We start from the raw sequence: 15393 nt of genomic DNA, 5'->3' as shown, positions 1-15393 counted from the left end.
GGGGGTCTCTAGCCTGGGGAGGGGGTAGACCATCTTCCAGAACCCCCCCCCTTCCCTTAAAGTTGCTCAAGGAGACCCTCCATCACTTGGGCTGGGGCTTGGAGGGTGGAGAAGCCCCTTTAATTCTAGGGTAAACCATTTGGGGGTCTCCCCTGGCCTTGGGGAGGGGGCTTCCCCAGAGATTGCCCCAGTAAAGGGGATACTCCCCCCAGCCCCAGATATTGGGTAGGGGTGTAAGACTTGCACCCCAGGCAGTGATATCTCTGCAGAAAATCTATGGCTCCCAGGGTGAGTTTGGGGGCCTCCCGGGACCCCTAAATGATGCATCCCCCAATAAATTGCTTAAAATAATAAATTTAATAAATAAAATAATAAATTTTGAATCATTAAGATCGCCCAGATCGGCATGAACAATAATCACAAATGTCCAAAATAGTGTGGCGGGATGGGGGTGGGGAATAGAGTAGAGTAGAGTAAAGTAGAGTAGAGTAGAGTAGAGTAAAACAAACAAACAAACAAACAAACAAATAATTTTATTTCTATACCGCCCTTCTCCCGAAGGACTCAGGGCGGTGTACAAAACAAACATCAATTTAAAATTATTTAAAATTATTAAATAATTCAGCTCAATTTAAAACCCCAGAAATTTAAAACACTAAAACTAAATTTAAAAATTTAGAGTAGAGTAGAGTAGAGTAGAATTTTTTATTAGCCAAGTGTGATTGGACACACAAGGAATTTGTCTTGGTGCGTATGCTCTCAGTGTACATAAAATAAAAGATACGTTCATCAAGAATCACGTGGCTATTCTGAGCACCTGAGGTTTAAAATCCCAAATCAGAAAGACCTTGACGGGGGTGGGGAAGGGTATTTGCAAAGGCTGCTGGTAACCATCCAGTCTGAGCCGTAGATCAGGATGTAGCAGTTCTCTAGAGTTACTAGTCCTCAAGATCAAACAAGTTCAGAAATGCGATTGGCAAAAATTGTTTCTGATCCCAAGGTTGTGTAAGATTTCCAAGACTGAAATGGAGTGGGGGAGGGAAAAAGAATGCTGAGTTTTGGGGCGTTAAGTAAGAAGGTCGTTAGTCTTGTGTCCAGAACCAGGAAAGTGGATAACACAAAAGGCGTTGACAAGAAACACAATTTTGAATAGCAAATCTTGCCTAGGGACTCCAAACACCAGCATTCCCATCGACGGAAAGGTGTGGTCCTGCAAAGCCAGGAGGAAGTGAGAAATGAAACCAGGTGGGATGTTAATCGGTTTGACCAGTCTTGCATTTTGACAAAACGCACCCAAAAAAAAAAAAATCACTTCCAGGCAACCAGGTCTTAAGCAAGTTGGAAAAGTCAAAAGTGTAAGCGTGTCACGAGTTGATTTGAAATTCCATTGCTTGCAAGAAATGAAAGGAACGACTGCATGCTTGGGGAGTGGGGGGGGAGGGGTAGAATTTCCCCTGTGCGGAAAGTTGTTTTCAAAACAAAACAATCCGCTGATGATAAGGAGGAACTGCTTTCTCATGACCAGGAGTTTTTCCCCTGGGATCTCACTGGATCTGTTAAAGCAGATTTTATGCTCCTGAGCCACTTTGCGTGAGGAGGACGTCAAACAGAAGTCAGAAACATTTCTGACTTCCTGGATTGAGGTCGCATGAAAGAGAGAAGGCAGATTTGAAGGTGGGGGGGGGGAAGCGAAGTGAAGCAGAATTGGTGACACAAAGTTCATTCTCTGGTCGAGTAATTGGAATTTTACTGCTTTATTATTATATCTCTTAACAGCTGCTTCGAGGGTTATTATCTACACCGGCTGGTTAGCAACGCCTCTGATCTGGAAAGTGCTTTCCCCGTAAAGCAGATTATGACCTGTAAGTAATTCCAACATAAAGGGCAAAAGTTTCCATTGTGTGATGAATTGGCAGTGTGAAAAGGGAAGGAATTCCCTTGGCTGGTTCCCTTGTCACCTTTCTCCTTTGCTAAGAGGGGAAGGTAGAGTAGGCTGGGCTGGGTGTGCTCTTTCGTGGATGGTTGTGCCTGGGAGACCTTTGTGAGGATCTCCTGTTGGTTACCTGGATTTGGAATAAGCTGGCTTTGATGTTGGCTGCCTTCACCCCAAAGGTTTAAAACAGCTCAATGAAAAACTCACTAAGTTCATTTTAATGGTTCTTGTTTGCTTTTAATAATCTGCTTCCTCCATTTGTCCACCACTCTCTGAGGGAAGCTAGAAAACGGGTTAATTCACTCAGCGAACAGAAACAAAATCAAGTGAGGTCTGGGGACTGCCGTGAGAAGGCAATAGAGCCTTCAGGTACAGAGGCAGTCTATCCTGGGATTTCTGCAGCGGCGAAGAGGGCAATGTTCCTTGCTTTGCCTCTTTCAGTGTCATTTTTCCAGAAGTCCCTTGACTTGCCCTGGAAAGTTGGAATCCAAATCGCTTGCAGGAGAGCTCAGGAAGCCTCCCTAGAGAGAAGCAGTCTATCTCTAGGAAGCAGGCATGCTTTTACAGCCCGCATCCTGACCCACCTGTTGAATCAAGGATGCTGAGAGACGCAGAGATTCTTCTTGCGTTCTTATTTTGGTGTTTTTGTGGTCCTTTTGGCAGGAATAGACGGACATGTCTGCTGATCCCCGGCCAGGCTGGAGGCCCTGGAGAAGCCAGCCGAAGGAGGAAGAAGACACGGGACGAAGGACAGGTCCTGGCGCACAGTTGGGTGACCCGGGGAAATATGCCTACGCAGCTCTCTGCGCCGTTTCCTTGGCCTCGTTGTTTCCGGACCAGGAGGAAAGGTGTGAGCGGGCCTCCTTGCTGCTTTTCCTCCCAGCTCTTGAAAAAGCACCACAACAGAAAATTCAAGGGATCAAAATGCTTGGATTATTGAGGCAAAAGGAGAGGGCCTGTTTTGCATAGAAAAAGAGAGATTTATGCCTACTGCATTTTTCGGAGTATAAGACGCACCTTAGTTTTTGGGAAGGAATATAGGGGGAAAAAAATTCTGCTAACATCTGGCTAGCGTCCTTAGGCCGGTCAGCTTCAGCACATTAGTTCACTCGCTGATTTTGAGGTTGGGGCTGGTTGGGGCTGGTTGGGGCTAAAAAAACAGCTTCTAAAGCACAGCTGATCGTCAGAGGGAGCAGCAATTAGAAAAGCAGGCAAAGCATGGAAGATCGCTTCGCTCGCGTTAGGGCTGAAAAACAGCTTCTAAAGCACAGTTGATCGTCGGAGGGAGCAGCAATTAGAAAAGCAGGCAAAGCACGGAAGATCACTTCGCTCGCGTTGGGACTGAAAAACAGCTTCTAAAGCACAGCTGACCATCGGAGGGAGCAACAATTAGAAAAGCAGGCAAAGCATGGAAGATCACTTCACTCGCGTTGTGGCTGAAAAACAGCTTCAAAAGCACAGCTGATTGTCGGAGGGAGCTTCAGTGACAAAAGCAGGCAAAGCGTGGAAGGGGTCAGAGAAGGCAGCAGCTGTTCCAGGTAGCCATTTTGGGCACCGCGCATTGCGTTTTCAGCCTCCAAACGCGTCGTGTTTTGGGGCGGCGATTAGCGGCATGCTTTGGCGATCCCCGCAGCCTTGAAGGGCTTTCAAATGGAGCATTTGGAGGCTGAAAACGCAAAGTGCGGAGCCCAAAAACTCAAGCCATTGTCGGCGACAGTCTCTGCAGCCAGGAAGAGGATACACAGAGGCCGGCGGATGGGGGCTGGCGATTGGGTGGGGTGACATTTGGAGTATAAGACGCACCCAAATTTTCAGCCTCTTAGGGAGGAAAAAAGTGTGTCTTATACTCCCCAAAATACGGTAGGTCAGGTTGGCCTCTACCAAAGCTGAAAAGGCCAGAGCTGGCTTAGCATTTTTCAGAAGAGGGAAGGCAATTGGCAGACGGTTTAAGGGTAAACAATGTTAGGACGTCATTGTTTACGGAAACAATGGCTCCCTTCACGCCTGCAGGGAAGATTTTATAGGTGCGTTAAAGCAGAATAAGGATAGGTGGATAGGCTGGCTCATAATTTATACACCTGTACAGGTAATCATCAACTGTACAACCGCAATTGAAGTCAACATTTTCTGTTGCTAGGTTAACAGTTGCTAAACGAGTTTTGCAGTATTCCCCAAAGCAACGCTACCCCTCCCAGATTGATGAGCATATGCAGTAGTGGCCAAAATGGTGGAAACCTTTTGGGAAAAGTGTATTTTTGAGGTTTGATGGCTAATAACACCACTTTTTCTTTTTTGGAGTTTCAAGAGAATCTTATTCCACTGCTGGAATGACCTGGGAATAGCCCAGATCTTCATCCAATTGAAAATCTATGGAGATGACTAAAGAAACTTGTTAGTCAGAAGCGACCCAGCAATAAAACCCAGTTAATAGAAGCCATCATTCCATCTTGGTTTCACATGATAACAGCTGCAGAACTAAAAGACTTGGTTGACCCCATGGGAAGACATTGTCAGGCCGTCATTCATGCTAAAGGTTAACTGACCTGGTGATCATTTTTGTACATCGTTTTTTCTACCTGTTTCACTTTTCTTCCTTACACCGTAATTGCTATTCTAATAGCAAATCCTTCATAAAAGTTACTGCATTACATTCTTAATTAAATTATCTTTCCATGGATATATAATTTTATGCTACTACTCCAAAAAAAAAGTGGTGTTATTAGCTAGTTTTAGAAAATAACACTTTTCCCCAAAAGGTTTCCACAATTTTGGCCGCTACTGTAGATGCGAGCGTGAGTATGGCCGGGTGCGCAAATGCCACGCCGTGACTCGTTTCTCTCGGTCTTCGTTCCGCAGTGCCTACAGGACGGGAGTGGTGGAGAACCTGGTCAGGTGGCTGGAGTTGTCGGAGACCGTGATGCCATCCATGCTGGCCTTTGCTGGAGGTCTGGGGGCTGAAGGGACCGAGACCTTCGCTCGGATCCTTCTGAGCGAGCCGCTTCTGAAGGATGAGCCCGGCGCCATTATGCTGGTGAGTCTTCGCCTTTCGGCCCCAATCCGGGAGCCATCGCAGGCAGCTGCTTTCCCGACAAGACGATTTCGTGTTAAATTTATACTTACCGACCAAGAAATAAAAGGAGACTAGTATAGTACATCCTTCTCTTCGTTTTGCTCCCCAGAAATACAGTCCCTCTGAGAACGGAGGTGCCACAAACACACCTCCCAGAGGTGGGGGTTCACTTACCTTCCCTACCGGTTTGCAAATGTGAGCGCAGGCGCCACCGTCCACGCGTGCTCGGCCTTCCGGGCATGGTCTTCGCTTGCGTGCGCACCAGTGGTGAAATCTAAAATTTGTTACTACCGGTTCTGTGGGCATGGTTTGGTGGGGGGGGGGGTTTTAATGTGACTGGGTAGGCGTGGCCAATTTTTTTTTCTTTTAAAACCATTTTTTTTGGCGAAGAGGTTATAAAAAAATGCTTTCAAAAGGCTCTGACGATCCCAGCTGAGTTGCCTGATCGGCAGAGGCTTTTTTTTCTTTTAAATGAGAAAAATTAGGCCTGGCCTAACTTTCTCCCTCTTTTTAAACAATTTTAATATTTTAATATTTTTTAATATCTTTTAATCTTCAAAGTTTAAATCTGTTTTAAATTGATTGGGGTTTTAATCTGTCTGGGCCAAACTATTTAATTCGATTTTATTTCTGTTTTTTAAATTTTGTATGTATGTATTTTATTGTTGGCTGTTCACCGCCCTGAGTCCTTTGGGAGTAGGGCGGTATACAAATCAGATAAAAGTAAAAGTAAAGTAAAAGCCTCTGACGATCAGGCAACTCAGCTTGGATCGTCAGAGGCATTTAAAAGAAAAAAAGCCTCTGCTGATCAGGCAACTCAGCTTGGATCGTCAGAGGCATTTAAAAGAAAAAAAGCCTCTGCTGATCAGGCAACTCAGCTTGGATCGTCAGAGGCTTTTAAAAGAAAAAACAGCCTCTGCTGATCAGGCAACTCAGCTTGGATCGTCAGAGGCATTTAAAAGAAAAAAAGCCTCTGCTGATCAGGCAACTCAGCTGGGATCCTCAGAGGCTTTTAAAAGCATTTTTTCTACAACCTCTTTAGAGGTTGTAGAAAAAATGCTTTTAAAAGCCTCTGAGGATCCCAGCTCAGCCGCACGATCATCAGAGGCTTTTTTTTTTTACTTTTAAAAGCATTTTTTTCGGCCAAAGAGGTTGTAGAAAAAATGCTTTTAAAAATTAAAAAAAAAGCCTCTGATGATTGTGCGGCTCAGCTGGGTATGGTGGGGGGGCAGGGATTTTTGCTACCGGTTCTCCGAACCACCCTCCTCCATCACTACCGGATCGGGCGATCCGGTCCGAACCGGGAGCATTTCACCCCTGGTGCACGCCTTCCGCGCACGCACACGGCCTCCAAAATGTGGCTATATAGGGCGACACTACGTCTGGGCAAGTGGGTGGGGCCTACCCGCCCGGACGTAATGCCGTCCTATTAATCCCCAAACCTGATGATTCAGTGTTGGCTGAATCCCACCACTGAAACCTCTTCTCTTTATCAAGAGGGGAAAATGGCTGCCTTCTCGCCCATCGACCCAAATTTCAGACTTTCTGGGGAAATGCCCTTGTTTCTTGTTTTTTTAAAAAAAATCCTCACCATTTCTCCCGTGCCTTTCTGTTTTTGTTTTAGGACCTCGTCTCCTTTTCTCTTAAGGACGGTAAGTGACGTTGAAGGCTCGTTTTTTTTTTTCCTTTCTTCCTCCAGTTATTTTGATTAGCATCGAACCAGGGAGACAAAGCAAAAGAGCTCATGTAGGATAAATTTGGGGGGGGGGGCGGAAGGAAACCCGACAATCAGCGAGAGATTTTAGGAAGTTTTCTCCTTCCTCTGCCACAAGTCGGTGAGGACTAGCGGCTTCATTTAAAAAAAAAAAAAAAAGTTTTACTGATTTTTTTTTATTGTTTGCGTTTTGTTAGCACTTAAGAAACATCGTGTCGCCTGGGTTATTTTATTTGCTTAGCAGTACAGATTACGTTCTTATTCTCCACCCTTTTTTTCCAACCACTCTTAGAATAAGTTCCATGTTTGATAATATTCTGTATCTTCTTTCTGTTTACTTTTCAATGTAAGTCTTTCCCTTTCTGCGCAATCCGGTATCTTCCTAATGATCTCTTCGTCTCGTGCTGTTTCTTCATTTTTCCAATATTGTGCAAATATAATCCTTGCTGCTGTTAATACGCGCAATATTACATATATACTTTTGTTTATCAATTTTTTTCTGGTGTTATACCTAATAGAAAAAGTTCGGGTTTAAAATCTACATGTTTTCCTTACCGTCTTTTCTAGCCACTTATGTTTTTTTTAATTTAATTTATTTATTTTATTTGTCAAACACATGTAAAATAACAGATATAAGTATAAACATGATTTTTTTTTGAATTTTTTTTTTATTTGTTTTTAAAACATAAAACATAAAACAACATCTTTTTGGAGCAAGAGTTTGGCCCAGTATAACAGATATAAATTCCCAATTTCATCCATTAACATCTTAAGACAAACAAAAAAAAACCCACCCCAAATCAAAACCCAATTTTTATCATTCAATCTAACATCTTATTCTAACATTTAAGTTTTTATTATGTAGTCACCCTAACTCTTAAACTTCAAATCCAAACAGCACTTTATAGTATTCATTTATCATTTTAACGATCAGTATTTCATGTATTTTCTGTACTTCAAATCAAATCAATGTTTCTTTCAGAACACATCTAATAACCAATATAAAATATTTCATTCCTCTCTGAAAGACATTTTAAAGTCAATATCCATTCTTCAAAAGTATCTCCTTCACTCCTCCTAGGTTTATTTTTAGCTGGATTGCAGCTTAGTTAGCTGGTTTCCAGGGATGCTTTCCTCCACTCCTAACCTTATTTATTGGCTGGATCACAGTTAGTTTTAACTGCTTCCAACATTTTCTCCTTCACTCCTCCTAGGTTTATTTTTGGCTGGATAACAGCTTTTCAGCTGTTTTCCAGGGATGCTTCCCTCGACTCCTAACCTAAATATAAGTATAAACATGATTATGAATACAGGAAATGGATACGAATAAATGGGGACAGGGACAGAAGGCCTGCTGGTACGCTTATGCGCGCGCCCTTACAGACCTCTTAGGAATGGGGTGAGATCAGTGGTGGGTTCCTCCCGGTTCGGTCCGGTTCGGCCGAGCAGGTAGCGGTGACAATATGACGTCACCGAACCAGTTCTCCCCCACCCGCCCTCCCACCCCCCACCCCCCCACGTTATTCTTACCTTTTATTTGGTCCCACCCCCAATCTATTGCTGCCTCCTGAGTCCCAGCTGATGACTAGAGGGAAAAAAACTGTTTAAACTCTTGCCGCGGGGCTTCAACGGGCCGTCCTACAGCTGATCAGTGTTAAAAGCAAACAAATGAGTCGGGTCGTAAGTGCGAGGACTGGTCGTAAGTGCGAGGACCTTCCAGAAATGACTCTGACCAGCTAGCCACGCCCACCTAGTCACACGACCTCCAAGCCACACCCACGAAATAAGCCACGCCCACAGAACCGGTAGTAAAAAAAATTTAGAACCCACCCCTGGGTGAGATCAACAGTAGACAGTCTAAGGTTAAAGTTTTGGGGGTTTGTGGAAGTAACCACAGAGTCAGGTAGTGCATTCCAGGCATTGATCACTCTGTAGCTGAAGTCCTATTTTCTGCAATCGACTTTGGAGCAGCTTACCTTGAGTTTGTATCTATTGTGTGCTCGTGTATTATTGCGGTTGAAGCTGAAGTAGTCATTGACAGGTAGGACGTTGTAGCAGATAATTTTGTGTACTACGCTTAGGTCAGACCGAAGGCGGCGTAGTTCTAGGTCAGTGATGGCTAACCTTTTTGCCATCGCGTGCCAGGAGGGGGGGCGGGGGAGGGTCGCGCGCGCATGTGCCCACGCGCATGTGTGCGCAACCCCCTCCCCCTCCCCCCCCCGCTCCTGGCACATGATGGCCTGGTAGGCCCATTTTTCTTTCTTACCTGGTTCCAGATCCTCTCTGTGTATCTGGGAACGGCGGAAACATCCTTTCCCACTCCCTTGGAGGCCCTACGGAGGCTGAAAGGGCCCATTTCCTAACTCCCAGTGGGACAGGAAGTGACATTTTTTGCTGTCCCCAGCCTCCAGAACCTCTCTAGGAGTCTCTAGGAGCCTCTCTCGGAGTCTCTAGGAGCCTCTCTCGGAGTCTCTGGAGGCTGGGTACAGGAAAAAAGTCACTTCCTGTCCCACCGGGAGTGGGGAAATGGGCCCTTTGAGCCTCCGTAGGGCCTCCAAGGGAGTGGGAAAGGCTGTTTTCGCCCTTCCCAGATGCATAGAAAGGATCTGGAGCCAGGTAAGAAAAAAAAACGGGCCTTCCCTACCCACCCCCAGGCCCTCCAGAGGCAGGAAACAGCCTGTTTCCCTACTTCTGGTGGGCCCAGAAGGCCCGAAAATCAGCTGGCCGGCGCGCGCATGCACCCCAGAGCTGAGCTGGCGTGCCCACTAATATGGCTCCGCGTGCCACCTGTGGCACGCGTGCCATAGGTTCGCCATCACGGTTCTAGGTTGTCCAAGGCCACAATTTCAAGCCTGGTTGGCATAAGGGATTCTGTTCTGAGCAGAGGAGTGGAGGACTCTTCTCGTGAAATACCTCTGGACCTGCTCAATTGTATTAATGTCCGATATACAATGCAGGTTCCAGGCAGACAAGCTGTATGCAAGAATTGGTCTAGCAAAGGTTTTAGTATGCCCTAGTTTGCAGGACAATATTACCGGAGAAGACGCTTCGCAAGATTAGTATTTTTGCCCATTTTTTTTTCTTTTTTTTTTGCTTAGGACAAGCTTCTTAAATGTTCCCTCTTCTTGCCCTGTTTGTCTAGGCTACTACGATGCTCGCATGCGGGTGCTTCTGTCCCACATGGCCGGGTTGCTGGAGATCCCCTTGGCAGAACTGGAAGACGCAGAGGACTATCTCCTTGAATGTCTGAAGGAGGAAAAAGAGGCGGAATCGGAGTATGTTTCACCTTGACTTTTTTGGGGCCGTCACAAAAATAATCTATACCATCCAGCTAGGGGAGGGGAAAAAGAAAACATGGCTGTGTTTTAAATATTTGGTTTCTGCAGATATTCTAATCAGGGCAGATAAAAAGAGCTGCTGCTTTTTAAATTAGGGACTCGGATCTCAAGGGCAGAAAGGTGGCATTCTCCTCTGGATCCCTTTTCTTCCCTTTCTCCCGGGTTTCAAAGCTGGTTTTTCCCCAAGGAAACGGAAAAGAAACGTAGCTGTTTCCATTTGGAACTCTTTTTTTTTTTTTCCAACCAAGAGCTAAGGGAAATAAGCCAAATGCAGTCAAAGGCATCTTCCGCCTGGTCATGCGTTACAAGGAAACGATTAAAACAGCTCCCTGTGTTAATCCCTTCATTGCCTGTTTTATTTGAAACCTGTCTGCAACCAAAGAATAGAATGGAATGGAATGGAATGGAATGGAATAGGAATAGGAATAGGAATAGGAATAGGAATAGGATAGAAAATATGGAATGGAATGAAGAAAATAGAATAGAATAGAATAGAATAGAAAATATGGAATGAACAGAACAGAATAGAACAGAACAGAACAGAATAGAATAGAATAGAAAATATGGAATGGAATGAAGAAAATAGAATAGAGTAGAGTAGAGTAGAGTAGAGTAGAATAGAGTAGAATAGAATAGAATAGAATAGAATAGAAAATATGGAATGGAATGAATAGATTAGAACTAGGAAATAGGAATAGAATAGAATAGAATAGAATAGAATAGAATAGAATAGAATAGAATAGAATAGAATAAAGAAAATAGAGTAGAGTAGAATAAGAATAGAATAGAATAGAATAGAATAGAATAGAATAGAATAGAATAGAATAGAATAGAATAGAATAGAGTTGGAAGGGACCTTGGAGGTCTTCTAGTCCAACCCCCTGCTTAGGCAGGAAACCCTACACCACTTCAGACAAATGGTTATCCAACATCATCTTAAAAACTTCCAGTGTTGGAGCATTTACAACTTCTGGAGGCAAGTTGTTCCACGGATTAATTGTCCCCACTGTCAGGAAATTTCTCCTTAGATCTAGGTTGCTTCTCTCCTTGATTAGTTTGCATCCATTGCTTCTTGTTCTGCCTTCAGGTGCTTTGGAGAATAGCTTGACCCCCTCTTCTTTGGGGCAGCCCCTGAGATATCGGAACGCTGCTATCCTGCCTCCCCTAGTCCCTAGAAGAGAGGAAGAAAGGATAAAAAAAAAAAGTGGGGAATTGTCTCTGGCTTTTGTAGTCCTTTGAGCCCGTCCAGCTTTTGTCTTATTGAAATTTGTAGGACTTCTTTTTTTAAAAAAAATAACGCTAGGTGTGAACTAAAGCAATCCACTTTAACACACTGTTATGAAACGCAGCTCTCCTGAACTGCCTGCTTGCTGTATTTTTATATTTGCTGTTTTTGTCCTACAAGCTACTTAGGAAATAGGAGCTATCTGAGAGGTAAGTTGCTTTGTGTGTCGGATTTCATTTCTGATGTGTCCATTTTCACTTTTGTGAACAAAAGTGTAACCTCTTTGGTGCCATGTGAGGTAGAGGGAGGCAGTTAATTTTGTGGGCGTCCTCGGTGCTCTCTTGAGCTTGCTTGATTTCTTGCAGGCGTTTCATTACCAAACTAGGTAACTTCATCAGTGTTAGAAGGGAGTGGAGTATGCAGAGAGGAGGAGGAGGAGGAGGAGGACTATGGGGTCCTCGGTGCTCTCTGAGCTTGCTTGTTTTCTGGCAGATGTTTCATTACCATACTAGGTAATGTCATCAGTGCTAGGAGGGAGTGCAGAGAGGAGGCTGTTAATAAACTTTCTTAACAGCCTACAAGAAACCAAAGATAAAGTAATCCACAATCTTACTAAGGTTGGCAGAAAGCCCAGAAGCAATTTGCAGAGAATCCAGACGCGAAGGAGAATGAACTAAAGTTGTTCCCTACAAATTGCTTCAGTCGGCGTTCCTCCTTAAATAGGCTAAGGGAGTGGCCAATTAGCCCCAATCTTTACTCTCGAGGACATCTCCTCCTGAGGAGCCACTCCTGCCTTTTGGCTGCTCTGCGCACCCATGCATCAAGAAGAGGCTCCTCCTCTTCGTCCTCTTCACTTAAAGGAGCTTCTGGAGGTTCTGAAGGCCCTGGCTGAATCCCCACCTCTGGCACCACATCTTCTCCAGCCTCCTCATTGTCTGACTCGAGTGCCAGCTGCACAGGCTGCTGGCGCTGCATCACACCAGCCTCCTCGCTGTCAGAATCAGCTACAATCCGCACAGGCCGCTGACGGGCCACAACAGTTAGTTATGGTCTGTTTGCTGATAGGAAAGAAAGTCATTTTTCTTTCTTTCTTTCTTCCTCTCACCCCCAAGAACGGACGAAGGCAAGCGGAAGAAGAAGGAGAGGAGGAAGAGGCTGAAGCGGTACCTGCTGATTGGCCTAGCGACCGTAGGCGGAGGGACGGTCATCGGTAAGCGAATTCTTCGGACTCTCCTTCCCCAAACGGCAGATTCTGGCCCCATCTGTTCCCCAGCAATCAGGATGAGGAGATTTGGACTGGTAGCCCTCGACTTAATGACCATAATGGAGCCCCAAATTTCTGTCGCTAAGCGAGACAGTTATTAAGGGGAGTCTGGCCCCATTTTACGACCTTTCCTGCCCCGGTTGTTAAGCGAATCACTGTGGTTCTTAAATTAGTAACATGGTTGTTAAGTGAATTTGGCTTCCTCATTGACCTTGCTTGTCGGGAGGTTGCAAAAGGGGATCACATAACCCCAGGACTCTGCAACCATCATAAGTACATGCCAGTTGTCGAGAGTCTGAATTTGGACCATGTGACCAGGGGGATGCTGCAACGGTCGTATGTGTGAGAAACGGTCCAAATCTGGTTTGTTTTGCCCATTTGGGGAACTGAAAATCCTGTTGTTTTCTGTTTAGGCCTGACCGGAGGATTGGCAGCTCCCTTGGTGGCTACTGGAGCAGCGGCCATCATTGGGACCGCTGGGGCCACGGCCTTGGGGTCGGCAGCCGGAGTGGCCATTATCGGTTCTCTCTTCGGAGCCGCTGGAGCAGGACTCGTGGGTAAGGCTCACGGGATGAGGAGGAAAAAAACCTCCAGTGTTACGGTGCAGAAGTCTCTCTGGCTCCTTTGATTTTCGGGATAAGAGCCACAGTGGCGCAGTGGTTAGAGTGCAGTATTGCAGGCTACTTCTGCTGACTGCCGGCTGACTGCAATTTGGTAGTTCGAATCTCACCAGGCTCAAGGTTGACTCAGCCTTCCATCCTTCCGAGGTCGGTAAAATGAGGACCCAGATTGTTGGGGGCGATAGGTTGACTCTGTAAACCACTTAGAGAGGGCTGTGAAGCACTGTGAAGCGGTATATAAGTCTAAGGGCTATTGCTATAAGATAACAGGCAGATAAAATAAAATTATTAACTTTATATTTGTGCGCCCTCTTGCTCCGTTAGGGTACAAGATGAAAAAGCGGGTGGGGGCCATCGAAGAATTTGAATTCCTTCCTTTAACTGAAGTGAAGCAGCTCCATATCACCATTGCCATCACCGGCTGGCTTTCTCCGGGGAAATACGGTAAGGGCTTCCCATCCGCAGCCCAAAATACGGTGGGTACCAAAACATGCCCAATTTTTTTTTTTAATTATCTCGTCCTGTTCCCCCATTGGTAAATATGGGGCAGTTTTTCCTTCAGAAAAGTTTTCCGTTTCTAAATATTTCTAAGTATTCTGAGCTCCTCGCTCACCAAGGAGGCCTTGCCTTGATAGCAAATTTGATTTCCCCCCCCCCTCTTTTGCTGCGGATTCATTTTCCTCACTTGACCTCAGCCGCTGCTCTCTAACACACCTGTCTATAAAACAATTCGCCTTTGTTTTGTTTTACAAGCATTCCTGTTTAACTTTCGCACCGTTTTGTTTTCCTCATGTGAGGTCAATGCCTCCCGAGGTATAGGAAATTTTCTCTTGGGTGAGATGCAAGGGTGTGAATGCCCTCGGTGTCTGGCAGCGGAGAGAATTATTTTAAAGACAGGTGTCGTGGCCTGTCAGATGCCAACCCTCCAGCAGCCGAATCAGAGGAGGAGTGGGAGTCAGGGTTGGCATCTAGGCAACCTGAGGGCTCTGAGGGGGAAGAGGGAATGAATCTGTCAGAGAGAGAGAGAGAGAGAAAGAGGCGGAGCCTGGGCTGTCCGTCAGCCCTCAGATGGAGAGTCAATAGCCCCCAGGTCTGGAGGCGGCTGATGGGGAAGAGGAGGAACAGCTGGGTCCAGTGCCTGACGTGCCGATGTGAAGAAGGCAGAGGAGAGGAGAACAGTGGAAATCTATGGGCCGGTCCTCGGGACGGAAGAGCCAATACTGCTAACAAAGCCCCACCTTAGCTCGGGGGATAAAAGGCAGGGGCCGGAGATGAATAGATCTGGCAGACAACTATTCATCTTCCGGCCAGACAGACTTGTTAGCCTGAGGTGAGAGAGAAACTTTTTGCCGAGGCTGCCGGCGCTCCTAATAAAGGAATCTTTTGAGTTCACTTCAGAGGGTTTGTCGTGTTTGGGGAGCTGGGTCAAAACAACAGGAAAGGAGGATAGCTATCATTCCCTCGGCCCCGGGGTTAACCGCAGCGTCTCCTGAAAAATTGTCTTTCTCTCCGATGGGAAGTCGAGAGATTTAAACCCTTTAGTGAACACTTGGCTGTTCCAGAGATACAGGTAAGTCCTCGACTTGCAACCGTTCATTTAGTGACCGAATTTACAACGAAAAAAAGGGACTTGGGACCGTTTCTCACACTTACGACCGTTGCAGCATCCCCCGTGGTCACGGGATCAACGTTCAGACCCTCGGCATATTTATGACGGTTCATATTTATGACGGCTGCAGGGTGATCCCCTTTTGCGACCTTCTGATGAGCAAAGTCCACGGGGAACCAATTTAACAACTGCAGATTCACTTAACAACAGCGGCAAGGAAGGTCGTAAAAGGGGGGAAAACTCACTGAACAAATGTCTCGCTTGGCCACAGAAATTTTGGGTTCGGTTCTGGTCGTAAATCGAGGAACTGGATCCTTCCCCTGGATTATAACTCCTGCGTCAAGGATGATTCGCTCGTTCACGTAGTTGCTTCTTCACTCCCAGCTTGACAACAATCGGGGGGTGGTGGTGGCTGGAATGTTTGGCTGGGAGGAGGAATGGACTGCCCAGACCCCGTTTGAGACCCTGCTGCCAACCTCCAAGGCCACACCGCGCAGGTGTTCGAACGATGCAGTCCGTTCTCATAACAAGGAGCGTATGTAATTGGATAATGCAATGAACTCAGAGGGATGGCCAAAGGGGAAAATCAAGTTTAACTAGGTGGAGTTTCGCGCGGGTAA

General features: G+C 45.9%; 1 protein-coding gene across 7 annotated transcripts in view; it reads left to right on the top strand.

Annotated features, from left to right (window-relative positions):
- Positions 1–15393, top strand: part of TMCO4 (transmembrane and coiled-coil domains 4) — an 80133-nt gene that overhangs the window by 500 nt on the left and 64240 nt on the right. For 3 of the 7 annotated variants that reach the window (XR_009620826.2, XM_087879122.1, XM_034419902.3), the window contains exons 2-10: positions 1168–1245; positions 1777–1862; positions 2597–2781; positions 4790–4964; positions 6628–6655; positions 9860–9992; positions 12393–12490; positions 12958–13101; positions 13489–13608. Coding sequence is in view for 6 of the 7 variants with exons in the window: in XM_087879122.1 (XP_087735248.1) it covers positions 2609–2781; positions 4790–4964; positions 6628–6655; positions 9860–9992; positions 12393–12490; positions 12958–13101; positions 13489–13608 (871 nt within the window). In the remaining variant the exon portion in view is untranslated. Of the gene's footprint in view, positions 1–1167; positions 1246–1406; positions 1675–1776; positions 1863–2596; positions 2782–4789; positions 4965–6627; positions 6656–9859; positions 9993–12392; positions 12491–12957; positions 13102–13488; positions 13609–15393 lie in introns of those variants that run through there. The other 4 variants (XM_087879123.1, XM_034419903.3, XM_034419904.3 and 1 more) reach the window with 3 other exon arrangements.

The sequence above is a fragment of the Pantherophis guttatus genome, chromosome 15 (genome assembly GCF_059756535.1).
Source record: "Pantherophis guttatus breed Tessera chromosome 15, ASM5975653v1, whole genome shotgun sequence".
Classification (NCBI taxonomy): Eukaryota; Metazoa; Chordata; class Lepidosauria; order Squamata; family Colubridae; genus Pantherophis; species Pantherophis guttatus.
Note: the sequence above shows the minus strand (reverse complement) of the source record. Positions and strands in the feature narration are given on the sequence as shown.